Source organism: Dasypus novemcinctus, chromosome 20 (genome assembly GCF_030445035.2).
Source record: "Dasypus novemcinctus isolate mDasNov1 chromosome 20, mDasNov1.1.hap2, whole genome shotgun sequence".
NCBI classification, from domain to species: domain Eukaryota; kingdom Metazoa; phylum Chordata; class Mammalia; order Cingulata; family Dasypodidae; genus Dasypus; species Dasypus novemcinctus.
In genome coordinates, this window is record NC_080692.1 from 36,371,873 (window position 1) to 36,387,282 (window position 15,410).

General features: G+C 43.6%; 1 protein-coding gene across 1 annotated transcript in view; it reads right to left on the reverse strand.

Moving 5' to 3' along the window:
- PLBD1 (phospholipase B domain containing 1) overlaps positions 1–15,410 on the reverse strand; it is a 67,731-nt gene that overhangs the window by 4,281 nt on the left and 48,040 nt on the right. Inside the window, exons 7-8 of the mRNA XM_004460323.4 lie at positions 8,358–8,558; positions 8,111–8,251 (exon numbers count right to left, since the gene is read on the reverse strand). Coding sequence (XP_004460380.2) covers positions 8,111–8,251; positions 8,358–8,558 — 342 coding nt within the window. The remainder of the gene's footprint in view (positions 1–8,110; positions 8,252–8,357; positions 8,559–15,410) is intronic.

The following is a 15,410-nucleotide window of genomic DNA, read 5'->3' on the forward strand; positions in this document are numbered from 1 at the left end:
TCATTTTTATAAAGCTTCATAATTTACAAAGGCATTTAAAACAGTATCTTGTGTAATCTCACAACAATCTGATGAAGTATAACTATTGGCCATCACTCCTTACAAAGGAAGAAACAGATTCAGAGAGGCCAAAAGCCTTCCTTGGCTACAAAACTTGATGACGATGAATACTGGTCTTCTGATTAAAAGAAAAAAACAGCTGTTTTTGCCATACCACAGTTGCTTCCAGATTTGAGGAGGTTTGGAGGACTTTTTTTTTTTAATGGCTATATATTAGTTATTTGGGCAAATCACATTTTTCTTTCTGAGCCTTTCTTTCCTCACATTATAATGGCAATAATAATACCTATGTGGAAGTATCTTATGAAGATCAAACAAGATAACTTAAGGGTCCAGCAAGTGTCTAGTAAATAGCAGATACTCAGTGAAATTTAATTCCCTATTCTTCCCTCTGGCAAAAGGTACAGATAGATCATTTTTTCTGTGATCTCAGGATAGTATTCTTCATGGAATCTAGGAATGGGATTGAAAAGAATGTGAATCCACTGTTCTATTTGCAGCAAAAATCTAAAGAAAAGACCTTAGATAATCCATTTGCTACAGCAAGCCTCTTTTCTCCTCTCCTTCCCCCTCCCCCGCCCTGTTTTTGCTGTCCATTCACTGTGTGATCTTATTTATGTATCTATTTTCTCTTTTTGTCTTCTCATCTTTCTGCTCTAGGATTCACCAGTTTTCAATCCTGGGGACCTCCAATGTGGAGAGAGGTTCTCTTGTCAATTGTGCCACATCAGTTTCTGGTCTCTGCTATGCTTCATCTTGACTCTCCCTTTGCCTATTGTTGCGTCACCATCTTGCTGCACAACTCACTTGCGCATGCACTGGCTCACCGCATGGGTACTTGGCTCACCACGTGGGCATTGGCTCATCACGCAGGCACTTGGCTCACCATGTGGGCACTTGGCCTGCTGCAGGGGCACTCATGCGGGCACTCAGCTCACCACACAGGCACTCTGCTCACCATGTGGATACTCAGCTCGCCATGCAGGCACAGGGTTGCCACCTAGGCATGCTTTCTCTTTTTTTTTCCTCACCAGGGGGCCCCAGGGATCAAATCAGGGTCCTCCCAAATGGTAGGCAGAGGCCCTATTACTTGAGCCACATCTGCTTCCCACAAGCATCTTCTTGAGGCAGGTTTTTATAGGCTCTCAGGGGCTGGATGGGACCAGCCATGAAACTCGGAGATCCTGTTTCTGTTTTGAATTGCCACGCTACCAAGTAACTGCCTAATAATTTTGTTTTTCAGATAGATTTTCCTACAAGAGAATATAGGTCTGCTGCTTGGTAGTATATGACTTGTCTGACAAGTGAAATTGCCACCTTAATATAATTTTGCTTCATACATAAGTCTTAGGTGTATTGCTAAATCTGGGTATCATTACAAAATCAATTTTGGGGTCCTGGAAATTGAGAACTCAAAGTCCACACCTTACCTTGATTCTGTCCCTACTCATCCATCAACTACCAGCTGATCTATTGCAATAGTCTCTAACTAGTCTCCTTTCTTCTCTTCCACCAGCAGTCTAATCACCTTGGTAAAACTTCCATTCTCTAAAGGATCAAAGCTAAGCTGCTAAGCAGGACTGACAAGGCTGACATTTTCTCTCATTATCTGCCTTCCACTTCTTAGACCTTTCCTCTAGCTATATTGAGCTCCTAATAGTCTATCTTCTCACACCATTTTCAGGCCTCCGTTGATTTATAAATATGATTGGCTCTGCCTGAAATGACTTGGTCTCTTTGTCAGATTGGTGAGTTTTGTTTTTGTTTTTTTATTTTAAAAAATTATTGAAGAATATCACTCATACATAAACATACATAAAAAGTGTATAGTAATAGTTGTGAAATTCCAAAACAAATGTACATAGCATCATATAGGACTCTCACAACTCACCCTACCACCAATATCTTGCATTGTTGTTAAACATTTTAAACTAATGATTAAAGAGCATTGTCAAAATATTACTACTAACCAAAGTATTTTCCCCCAACCCAACATATTATTATCTTTATATCATTTATATATTAACATACATAAGCAAGAAGTATATAGTAAAAGTTGTGGACTTCCAAAACAAATATGCATAACAGGGGTCCCATACATCAACCCTCCACCAACACCTTGCATTGTCGTGAGACATTTGTTACAGATTGTGAAAGAATATTGTCAAAATCTTACTACTAATTATAGTCCTTATCTTGCATTTGGCATATTTTCCCCCCAACCCACCCTATTATTATTTCTTAAATATATTTTTTATGAAAGAAGCTGTAAACTTATGAAACAATCATGCACATGTGCAGAATTCCCAAACAACATCCATCTATCAATACACAACACTGTGATGGACTATTTGCTACAGATAAAATAATATCATCTGATTGTTACCATGTCCATAGTGTATATTTGGCATACATTTTCCATACTGCCCCATTATCAACATAGTACATCTTTGGCATTGATGCAAGAATACTACATTATTACTGCTAACTATAGTCCACAGGTCACTCCAGTTGTATTTTTCCCATGCTTCTCCACATTCCCACCACCCTGCAGTAGTGATGTATATTTGCTCTAGCTCACAAAGAACACTCTTCCATCTGTACCATCAACCACAATTCTCATCCACCTCTTGTTTACTGTGCTATTCAATTCCTAGATTATTCTCTAGCATTCTGTCAGTTGGCATTTACATACCTAAACTACCATTTTCAGCCGCATCCCCATTTATAAACTAGCTGTTACTCACTATTTGTTACCATCCACTTTATACGTTTCCACACTTTTACAGTAAAGCTAATTAAAACTTCTACATACATTAAACATCAGTAGTCCATCTCAGTCCTCCTCTCATCTCCTTTAAGAATCCACCACTTACCACCAGGTTTTGAAGATATTTTCCTTCAATTTCTTCTAGAAGCTTTATGGTTCTTGCTTTTATTTTTAGGCTTTTGATCCTAAAATGGATGGTTAAATTTTGGATAATGTGTGAGATAGGGGTTGTCTTTCCTTCTTTTGGCTATGGATATCCAGTTCTTTTAGCACCATTTGTTAAATGGACTGTTCTGCCCAAGCTGTGTGGGTTTGACAAGCTAGTCAAAATCACTTGACCATACATGTGAGGGTCTGTTTCTGAACCATCAATTTGGTTCCATTGGTGTATGTGTCTGCCTTTATGCCAGTACCATGCTGTTTTTACCACTATGGCGAGGTAATATAATTTAAACTCTGGAGATGAGAGTTTGCTTTTCCTTTTTAAGATGTTTCTGACTATTCAGGACCCCCTACCCTTTCAAATATATTTGATAATTGTGTTTTCAATTTTTAAGAGAATGCTGGTAGAATTTTTTGGGGGATTGCATTGAATCTGTATATCAATTTGAGTAGAATTGGCATCACTATGATATTTAGTCTTCCAATTCATGAGCATGGAATGTTCTTCCAGTTATTTAGGCCTTTTCTGATTTCTTTTAACATTGAGTTGCAGTTTTCTAAATACAAGTGCTTAACATTGTTGGTTAAGTTTTACTCCTGACTATTTGAATTTTATCTGTCATATTTTAATTCCCCACTCTTTTGATACTTTTGGTTACTTTTATTGATACAATCTTCATTTCTAGACTCTCTTCTAGGCCTCTCTCTCCTGTCTTTTCTTTTCAGGCTCTAGCACACCCTTTAGTATTTCCTGAAAATCTGGTCTCTTGGTTAGAAATTCTCTGTTTCTATTTATTTGTGAATATTTTAATCTGACTTCATTTTTTTAAAGACAATCTTGCTGGATATAATATTCTTGGCTGGAAGTTTTTCTCTTGTAGTATCTTAAATTAATATTATACCACTGTCTTCTTGCCTCTGTGGTTTCTGGTGAGAAATCAGCACTTAATATTATTGAGTGTCCTTTATATGTTATGCATTGCTTTTCTCTTGCTGTTCTCAGAATTCTCTCTGTCTTTGGCATTTGACATTCTGATTAGTATGTGTCTCGGAGTTGGTCTATTTGGATTTTTTCGGATGGGAGTACATTGTGCCTCTTGGACATGGATATCTATGTCCTTCAATAGGGTTGGGAAATTTCTACCATTATTTCTTCAGATATTCCTTCTGCCCCTTTTCCCTTCTCCTTCTGGGACACCCATGACACATATGTTTGCACATCTTTTGCTGTTTTTAAGTTCCTTGAGACCTTGTTCAATTTTTTCCATTCTTCATCTGTTCTTTTGTATGTTCACTTTCAGAGGCCATTTCTTCAAGCTCACCAATCTTTTCTTCTGCCTTCTCAAATCTGCTATTATATATTTCCAATGTATTTCTTTTCATTCCCAGAAGGTCTGCTATTTTTCTATGTATGCTTTCAAATTCTTCTTTGTGTTCATCCACTGTCTTCTTAATATCCTTAATCTCTTTATCCATCTCATTGAATTTATTAAGGAGATTTGTTTGACTACCTATGATTAGTTGGTTCAACTCCTTTATGTCATCTGGAGGTTTATCTTATTCCTTTAACTAGACCATAGCTTCTTGTTTCTTGGTGTGATTTGTAATTTTTTGTTGGTGTCTTGGCATCTGGCTTACTAGAATATTAATTCTGGGTGCACTTTTTCTCTTTAGTTTCGGGCTTCTTTCCCTTTCTCCCTTGCTGGTTGTGCAGTATGAGCCAAGGATGTAGTTGGTGCTTTAAGCTGTGGAGGCTCAAGCTGCCCTCATTGCTCCAGGGTCCTATGAAACTTCTCCCAACTTTCTCCTTTGCCAGGGGTAGGGACAAAGTCACATATATGTGGAATAACCCAAATCGTGCAGGCCTACACTGTAGTTGCCCAGATAGACCGATGAGGCTTTGCACCCCTTTCTCCCCTGCCTGGGGCAGGGATCAAGCCTCAGATGTGGGCAGCAATCTATGCAGTGTGGGTCCAAGATGACTGCAGTTGCCCTGGTAGAATTCTGATTTTCAGTCTGTGCCAGCCAAAGGTACATGCAGTTACCTGGATAGGCTGGTGCAGGGCCCGCAAGCCTCCTCCCTGCCAGAGATGGGGCTGAAGCCTAGGCTAGGGCTGCAGGCTGACCTGGGTGAAAGAAACTGGTTCCTACGATCACTATGACTTTCGGTCAGCTGGGCTTCTTAGGCTGGGGGTGGAGTCAAAATGGCAGCCAGTGACCTCTTTCTGACTTGGAGAGATTCACACCCCAGCTGTTCCAGGGTTATTTCTTAGCCAGCCAAGTCTATTAATCAGCCGAAATCTGCAGCCAACTGTCTCCTCCTCCCCTGTTTTTGGGAAATGGAGCTTCCAATAACAGTCACAGAATAGCTCCTGGGGTGGCTTGTACCACCAGGGTAGGATAGTCACTGGTCTCCATGTCTTGGCCGGTATATTCCCAAAAAGGCTGGTGCAGGTACCCCCAGCTTCCTCCTTCCCAGAGGTGTGGCCTGGGCACAGGCTAGAGCTACAGTCTGATCTAGATGAAAAGAAGCTGGTCCCTACCAGCACTGTGATTTTCAGTCCATCCTGCTTCCCCTCGTGCCAGGCATGGAGTTAAGATGGTGGCTACCAGCCTCTTTCTGACTTGGAGAGACTCAAAATTTAGCCGTTCTCAGGACTGTACGTTAGCCCACTGTATTTACTCCTCAGTAGCTGAAGTTGGTGCCCAACCATCTCTTCTTACCCTGTTTTTGGGAAGTGTAGCTTTCAATTCCAACCATGAAACAGCTCCCAAGGTGGCTTGTGCCTCCAGTGGAGGATGGACCCTGGCCTCCATGGGGTGGAACACTCTACTTACGAGTCTTCTCTGCAAATGGGCAGTCTCCTCCTTCCAGGATGCTCTTCTGGCCTCCTGGAGCCCCCAAACAGGTACTTCGTTAGTGCTAGATAGCTCTGGGTGTTTACTAACTGCCCTGTAACAGGAGCTGACTCTAGGAGTGCTGTACTCTGCCGCAATCTTGCTGGTTGTCCTGGTGAGTTCTTTTTTAAGTCAAACCTCCACTCAGCATCTTCACTTTCATTTCTCAAACAAATGTTCTTTGAGGCCTTGCAGGCCAAGCACTATGCTCCATGCAAGTTAAGAGCACTTGCTAGGTGCCTGCATAGTGTACAAGAGTTTGCAGGAATTATTTCATTTAATTCTCAGGGCAATCCTGTGAAACTGTAAAGGTTCACACATCAACAAGCTGTTGGGGCCAGATATATTTCATAATTCATGTTTTTTCATATTTAGAACAGCAATACAGTACATATATATCACAGTACACTCCCTGAGGGGGAGCACCTCATAATCAAAGACATTGATATTTCTGTAGCCTAATATATAAAATAGTCACTCTCAGAGGCCATAAAGACTATAAAAGTTCAAGTCAAATGAGGTCTGATCAGGTCAGATTTTGCTACCAAATAAACCAGGAAGAAAAGAAAAGAAAGAAAAAAAAAACTCTTCATGTTAGATTTTGTAAAACCTCTAAAAATGCAAATAGGTCATTATGGATCTGTACCATTGCTCTAGTGCTTTACAGATGAAGAAAGCAAGGGTTGGAGAGGTTGCTGAATTTGTCTGAGACTTTGGGGAGCAGAGATTCAAACTGAGGCAGTATGGCCCCAGAACATGGGCTTCAAATACCTGTACTGCTGTTCTTAGCAGTCTGGGTTCTGATGGCTGCTTTAAGTGCCTCCCTTCCCTACTAGACTGAGCATTCTTAGAGGGCAGGATTTTGTATACTACATCCTGCTTTTTCAGTATCTGATGAATGGAACTTTAAGAGCTTTACCCAGGTGTGGCAATTTGAGATTATGAATTCCAAAAAGAGAGATTTATGAGAAGAGTTCTATCAACTAATAGACCTTCTGCCTAGCATATAGGAGGTCCAGGGTTCAATACCCAGGGCCTCCTGGCCTGTGTGGCAAGCTGGCCCATGTGGAGTGCTGCTCCATTCAAGGAGTGCCCCCCACGCAAGGAGTGCAGCCCACCCAGGAGTGGTGCTGTTCACGCAGAGAGCTGACTCAGCAAAATGACGCAACAAAAAAGACACAGAGAAGAGACAATATGAGACTTAGCGAACCAAGGAGCTGAGGTGGAGCAAGAGAATGATCACCTCTCTCCCACTCTGGAAGGTCCCAGGATGGGTTCCTGGAGCTGCCTAAGGAGAATACAACAGACACAGAAGAGCACACAGTGAATGGACACAGAGAGCAGACAATGGAGGGGAGAGGGAAGAAATAAGAAAAAAAAAAAAGATTTGTTTGTAAACTGGTCTGTTCCTCTGATACCCCTTTGATTGTATTATTCAGCTGGGATATCTGAATAAATTCTATTAAGATTAGGGCTTTGATTCAATCACATCATTAGAGTGTGACTTGGCATTGAGTCCCAGCCCCCTTAGGCTGCTGAGAAATAGACACACAGGAAGAGAGAGTGCTCCATAGACAAGCCCTGGGAAGAGAGATGAGCGTGATAGTTTACAGCTGACCTTGTGAAGATAACAAAGCAGTTGAGCCTGGAAAGAAGTGAACCCCAGGGAGAAAATGAGCCTTGTGCCAGCCTACAGCCAAAATTGGAAGAAGGTGGGACTATGGAGCCTTGAGAGGGAAGAGGAAGGCTGAACCCTTGCAGATATCACCCACCATCTTGCATCAACATGGGCCAAGGACTTTGGGTGAGAAAGCACCTCTTATGATACCCTGAGTTGGACTCTTTAGGGCCTGGTAACTGTAAGCTTCTACCCCAAATAAATATCCTTTACAAAAGCCAACAGAGTTCTGATACTTTGCATCAGCACTCCTGTGGCTGACTAAAACACCAGGAACCCAGAGAGAGGAGGTAAAGTTAGTTAGAGTCATGAGATATCATAAGGTCATGAATGCCTGACTCAGGTCCCCATCTGCACATTGTCACATATCATTTTGAGGTAGAAATTTTGCACGTGTTGCTAAACCCAGTAAGCTTTCCCAGTGCAAGTGGCAATGGCATTGTCACCCTCTCTTCCCTGCCATACACTCTCCCATCATATACATACAAACATCCATACACTCATCAGGTCAGACCTCCAGACTTCTACTATGAAGAAAATACCTCTCCGTAGAATATCAGTTTGTTCAGAATATTCTACGTATGTAGGGATTTGCTCCACAATGTACAGAGTGCCGTTGCCCAGGCTGTTGTTCAGCTTTACCTTCTTCAGGTCCAGGACCATGTATTGATTGTTATAAGTGCCTGAAATATTGGGAGATGTGAAGTTAGAGCATGGTTATGGCTTTACTGATCAACTCCAGATCTAAACTTTGGCATATGCCTAAAAGTTAGCTGCAAGGCCACTTACCAGAGTTGTATTTTGAGAAGATTTTGGCCCACGTTTTGCCACTATTTGCCATCATATTAGCCACCCGGACTCTTTGCCAGGCCAGGAGAGCCTGGGGTGTCACCAGCTTTAGGAGAGTTTTATTAAACACGCTGTTTGTGGTCTGCAGCAATACCAAACCACTGCTAAGAATATAAAAGTCATCCAGAGACTCCAAAAACCCTACAGGAAAGAAACATACAGATAAGCAAATGTGTATGTGGAATATTGAACTATCGTTATTAGTACAGAGCTTTACATACCCAACACAGTTAGCAAATACGTAGCAGTTTTATATTCTTACTCTGCAATAGCTTCTCCCAGCTTTGACTCGTCTCTGTGGCAGTTACTCAACCATTGCTCATAGAGGAGCCAGCAGAGCTCCACCACTGGATTTGCCATTGAAAATTTATTTTATGATTTGGGATGACAACAAATTTATTAAACCAGGAGTTTTCCAAGTTTGCAAAATGATCAGTGGGAGTACATCCCCACTTGCTAGGATTTTGCAGAACTTTTTTTATTTTTAAGATTTATTTTTATTTATTTCTCTCCACTTCTCCCCCCTCGCCCCCCACCCCAGTTGTCTGTTCTCTGTGTTCATTTGCTCTGTGTTCTTTTGTCCACTTCTGCTGTTGTCAGCGGCACGGGAATCTGTGTTTCTTTTTGTTGTGTCATCTTGCTGTGTCAGTTCTCCGTGTGTGCGGCACCATTCCTGGGCACGCTGAACTTCCTTTCGCGCTGGGCAGCTCTCCTTACGGGGCGCATTCTTTCGCGCTGGGCAGCTCTCCTTACGGGGCGTACTCCTTGCGCGTGGGGCTCCCCTACGCAGGGACACCCTGCGTGGCAGGGCACTCCTTGCGCGCATCAGCACTGCGCATGGGCCAGCTCCACACGGGTCAAGGAGGCCCGGGGTTTGAACCGCAGACCTCCCATGTGGTAGACAGATGCCCTAACCACTGGGCCAAGTCTCCTTCCCCAGAACTTTTAATTAGGGTGGTATATTAGCAGGGTTCAGTATTAGCTAGTAACAGTATGGATATCTTCTTTCTATTGCATTTTCCCAATTTTATAACAATGCCACATGATTTTTATAAATGGAAAGACATCTACATAATAAAAGTGGACGTGGCTTTTACACTAGAACCTTGACACTCTGCATTGATGCTTCTTATAAATGTTGGAGGCAACACAGGAAAGTCAGTGAAAGTAGAGTTTGTGATTAACCCTGCGCTAAGTGAGCTGGGGAAAGAGGAATATCAGCCACCGCTGTACAGTAAGAGAGGGAACAGTGTCATCAAAACCTAACAGTGAGGAACAAATGGGCAGTAGGGAAGAATTTCAGAAGAGGGTCCAGTGAGAGAGTTAGCTCCTCTGGTGCTTCCCAGACTTTCACCATTTGCCCTTTTTGCTACAGCCGAGTACAAGTACTCTCTGTACTACTGTTTACTTAATGTATATATTTTAATTGACTCCCTTTTTGAAAGTAAAATACTTAGCCTTGTCATATACAATAATGTCCAGAAAATGATGGGTTTAATGTGTTTGGTTTTAAAAATATGCATTAAAACAAATGCATTTCTACTAAAGTGCTGAAATATTTGTCCATGTCCCATCTAAAACCACGTCACCAGTGTTATGCATGCCCCGCATTAAGCAACACCGATATAGCCAATGCTGTCATTATTGGGAAGAGGAAAAAGAGGCTCAGAGAGGTGACAGGATCTAGCCAAGATCACACAGCCAGCTCCTGGCGGATCTAGGCTAGAATGCAGGTCCTCAGTTCTAGCCCAGTGTTCCTCCCACGGAGGGCGAACCTGCAGGCTCAGGCTTCGTGGCTGTCCCTTCCCGGAAGAAGTGGACCTGGAACGGAGCCTTCCCAACTTGTGCAAGACATGACCAGGGAGAGAGGAGTGAGCTTTACAGATGGGAAAAATAACGTGAACGAAGGTGTACAGCAGAGATTCCCATGCCCAAGAGGACAAAGTGGGGGGAGGTGGCACCAGGGAGACATTAGAAAATACAGTTGGATAGTCAGTCATTCACTCGACAGGCATGCTATTGCACTCTACTCTAGACCTGTCTAGGTGGGGAGGGGTCACCTGGAAGCTAAAGGTAAAACCGCAGAGCACGGATTGGGAGTCAGAAAGCTGAAATTTTGTGCCCTGCCCTGCTGCTAACTGATTTGCCAATTCTTACTTTGCATGGTCTTACTTACCTTCATGGTCCTTATTTCCTGATTCCTCTGATAACATGGCACTAAGGTATTCCTAATTTCTGATTAGGAAATTTACATGCTGAGAGCAGTGCCCAGCTAACTCTTAATGAGTCTCCGCAAGGCTGCTGTAAGCCTCCACAGAGGTTTGTGTGAACCAGAAAAAGTTGTACACTCTGGCAGGTGCAAAGCTTGGTGAGCGGATGGCACCCTTGAATGAAAAAGTAATGGGGCAGCGGACTTGGCCCAGTGGTTAGGGCGTCCGTCTACCACATGGGAGGTCCGTGGTTCAAACCCCGGGCCTCCTCGACCCGTGTGGAGCTGGCCCATGCGCAGCGCTGATGCGCGCAAGGAGTGCCGTGCCACCCGGGTGTGTCCCCCGCGTGCGGGAGCCCCACGCGCAAGGAGTGCGCCCGTGAGGAGAGCCGCCCAGGGCGAAAGAGAGTGCAGCCTGCCCAGGATGGCGCCGCCCACACTTCCCGTGCCGCTGACGACAACAGAAGCGGACAAAGAAACAAGACGCAGCAAATAGACACCGAGAACAGACAACCGGGGGGGGGGGGGGGGGGGGATTAAATAAATAAATCTTTAAAAAAAAAAAGAAAAAGTAATGGGTAACCCCCTGGGCAGACACAGCCTGGATACAGGGGGCACAACTTGGCAAGCAGAAGACATGGATTTCAATGACCATTCATTCAGCTCTTGGGCTGGTGCCCTTAGTTATGCTCAAACTGTACAACCTTACTTGGCAGCTGTAAGGAAGCTCTGGTAGAAAATCCTCCTGGGGTGGAAACCTGCCTTTCTGGCATATGCTACTAGTTTTGCTTCTTACTGTAGCAACCGCCATGGACACCAGAGGCAGGCACTCTTTGACATGCGTAAGAGAAAGAATAACACTATTGTATTAGGAGTAATTCTTCATTCATGAGCAAAAAGAAGCCTGGAAGATGGAAAAATGTAGGCCACCCAGGGTTCTGGAATAAAGAAGATGGATTGGATTGCAAAAACTATAATCAAGGAGGCTGGTTCTATAAGTATAGAGTTTGTGATAACAAGGAAAGGGTCTAAAGAAAGGACAAAGTCCCAGCAACAATGCATTTTAAGAGAGAGAGTTTTTGACTATATACAGTTATGTTCTTGTTCTCATCTGTCCTCACCAGCTTTGGAAGGCAAACTAGTTTAGTTCAGGAGAAAATGAAACACCCCAGTGTTTTATGAAAGCCAGCCTGCCATTAATGTCTCACAGAAAGCATCTGGCTGAATTTGAGAAATTCTGAATATTAATAAATAAATCACTGTTTACTTATTAATATTTATTTATTTAATAAATAAGTCATATTTCAAGACTTAAAAGAAACCACTTTTATCACAAAACATACAGTGACCACGATGCTCGGATGCCATTTAGATCATTGCTTATGAAACCCACAGAAGTTTGCCCTTATCCTATCGTGTACATTTATAATGTACCCATTTGCACGTTGCATGCCTTAGCTGCTCCAAAGCCGGGAGGATGGAGACCAAACACACTCCTTTTTGGAAGTGTGGCATCAGTGTCGACCACAAATGTACACAACACGATTCAGGATCAGCGGCACGATGGTGACAGTAAAAGTAGGTGGGGTGCATTTCTTCATCCTTGTCCCTATCCATATTCTTTGCAATGTGACTCTGCAGGCTCCCCCCAAGAGCCCCTTAAACCTGAGCTGGGTTTCTCACTTGCTTCAGCGACCACAGCGTGCCCGTCTTGAATCTAGGACTCCAGGCCCTGCACGCTCTGCTCACTCTCTTGTAACCCCGTCACTGCTGTCTACACAAGTGCAGCGCAGCCTGGTCTTTAGGATGAGGGGCCACAGGGGGCAGGGCCCCATCCTCTCAGCTGCAGAGAACCTAGAGCTGGCCAACCCCCAAACACGAGACAGTTCCCCCAACATAGCAGAGCCGCCTGGGGGCAAGCACAGGGGCATGGGGGAGCCCAGCCGAGACCATCTCTTCTAGAAAGAACCACTTACCTGACACCTGTGGATTCAAAAGCAATGTAATCACATATTATTTTAAGCCACAAAGTTTTGGGGGCTGTTTTTTGCACAGCAATAGCTAACTGATAGGAAAACAGCAATCCAAGTAGACAATATGTTTTGCTTTGAAATGTCCTGCTGCCATTTGATTTTAACTCAGATGTGATACTTGGGGACCTCTTTTCTTTTTCTTTTTTTTAATAAAAAAATAATAATAATAATATATTCGTACCATACTATCTTTCTTTCTGCTCCACTTCTTCCCACTGATCAGAAGGGAAAGCCTCACTGCTCAGACGTGTGGAAAACCCCGGCCGGCACTGGGCTGTGTTCTCTAAGCCAGTCGACAAATGCCTATTACACATCTACCATAAGGCAGGTGCTGTGCAATGGTCCTCCACCGAGAGCTGCATCGAAATGCCCTTGGGAGCTTTTTCAAAAGGGACAAGCCCAGGCCACCCTCCGTGGCCCCTCTGCATCTCCACGAGACCCACTGCTCGAAGGCTGCTATTTGCAGAGGGAAAAGCTTCTGCTTCCTCGCCCCAAGAAAAGCAAGCCTGTGGACCTCCTGTTACCCCAGGACACGAAATCCCACAGCCCCTGGTTCTGCCTACTGCAAGTTGGACTTGGCCTTTCCACCTTCCAGAATGGCATTTATTCATTTCCCTTCCTGCCGAGATCCTAACTGGTATCAGTCAATCCCGACTTCTCATTCCAGGGATTTTTCTTCAATCAAGTTAGTATTGATTGAGCACACTTTGGCCTAATCCTGCAGTAGGAAAGTAATCAGCAGAAGATTCATGCCGCTTCTATATTTAAGCACATCAAACCCTTCCTGAGTTATCTGAATCCCATGCAGGGATCCACCTGAAGCAATGAATACATCTCTTAAAAGCCATGACGTTTGCTTTTCTTTGTTAATAAATTATCTTATTTAATTTAGATAATATTTACTTCGTTACTTTTTCTCTTTTCATCTACCCCACAGCACATAAGCCTCACGAGGGCAGGGACTTTTTCTCTCTTGTTCACTGAGGTTTCTCCAGGACCAAGAAAAGAGTTTGAGGGGAGTGGATGTGCCTCAAATGATTGGGCTCCCATTGGACCATATAGAAGGTCCAGGGTTTGATACCTGGGGCCTCCTGTTGAAAGCAAGCTGGCCTGAGTGGAGAGCTGGTGTAGCAAAATGATGCAACAGAAAGACACAGAGGAGAGATAATAAGAGACACAGTAGACCAAGGAGCAGAGGTGGAGCAAGAGATAAGCACCTCTCTCCCACTCCAGAAGGTTCCAGGATGGGTTCCCGGAGCTGCCCAATGAGAATACAACAGACACAGAAGAACACACAGCGAGTGGACAGAGAGAGCAGACAACTGGGGTGGGGAGTGGGGGTGGGGATAAATACATCTTTAAACAAAAAAAAAAAAAAGAAAAGGGTTTGATACAAAGTAGGTACTCAACAAGCAACTATTGAATCTAAGGGGAGAAATAGCGGACAACCTGCATACTTTGATTTAGACACCTTGAGGTGGAAGGATGGATGCCATCATTCAGTCTTTGCAAAAAGAACTAATAAATAGCACCATCAGGAATCAAAGCTAAGACTGACTCCCAACATGTACATTTTCCTCTACACCGCATGCCTCACAGCTGAGATAGGAACAGATCTGCAGTCACGCAAAAGGCAGTACCCCTTACTCAGCACACCTGGTGGAATAAACAGATTGGAAGCAATTAAGGAGAGAGTGAGTCATGGGGAGTTGTGTGGTTAGACAGGATGGAGCTGGGGGAAATCACCTGTGACCGGTTAATCAAGAAAAGTATGGAAAATAAGGCGGGAGAAGGGAGGAAGCTTCCTGAGCTAGGCGGGGAAAGATGATGAGACAAATACGGCCTGAGAGAAGGCATCAGAGACCTGGGATGGTGCCAAGGCGGAGATAAAGAAAAAAAGAAAGTTACACACGCTACAGAAATGAGGTGCCATAGAATTTACCTAGAGCCCTTTGGAATAAGCGCCTTTGTTCTATTTTTATTTCTTTTCCTCCCTTGGCTCTACCTTTTATTTATTTATTTATTTTGAGGTACTGGGGATTGAACCTGGTCCTTGTATGTGGGAAGCTGGCACTCAACCGTGTTGGCTCCCTTGTCTGTTTGCTCATTGTTTTGCTTCTTGTCTACTGGTTTTCTTTAGGAGGCACTGGGAACTGAACCTGGGACCACCCATGTGGGAGGTGGGGACTCAACTGCTCGAGCCACATCTGCTCCCCCTCAACTCTGCTTTTTAAAGGCCTTAACATTTGGTGTGCATTAACTTGTGGGTTGTTTGTATATATTTCATCAAGGTATCTAAGATGAAACAGGTAACACTAAATTAATAGACCTAATTAAAGTTCACTAATAATGTTTATAATATACACAAATTCACTGGGCAGTGATATAACCTACCATGGTCACAACAGTCTGGACTATGTGGGAGATGACTAAATTTTCTTGGGGCTTTGAATGTATGCTTTTATCTTCCTGTGCACCTACTTTCAAATATATGAAAGAGGAAAGGCCTTTGCAGGCTGAGACCACAGGGGCTCCCAGAGATTCAAGGATGGGCCTGGGGGCTTGTTACAAATGCCCCAGCCCAGGTGAGCTGAATAAGTCTTGCTTGGGATGGCTCTTGGAATCTGTACTTTTAGAAACTCCCAAGGAAATTCTGAGGAACATTCAACTTGGAGGGCTCTGTGTATACATGTGTGGGCAATGATGGAATACCTGAACCCAGGGAATACAGGACTCATACGTGCTTGCTTA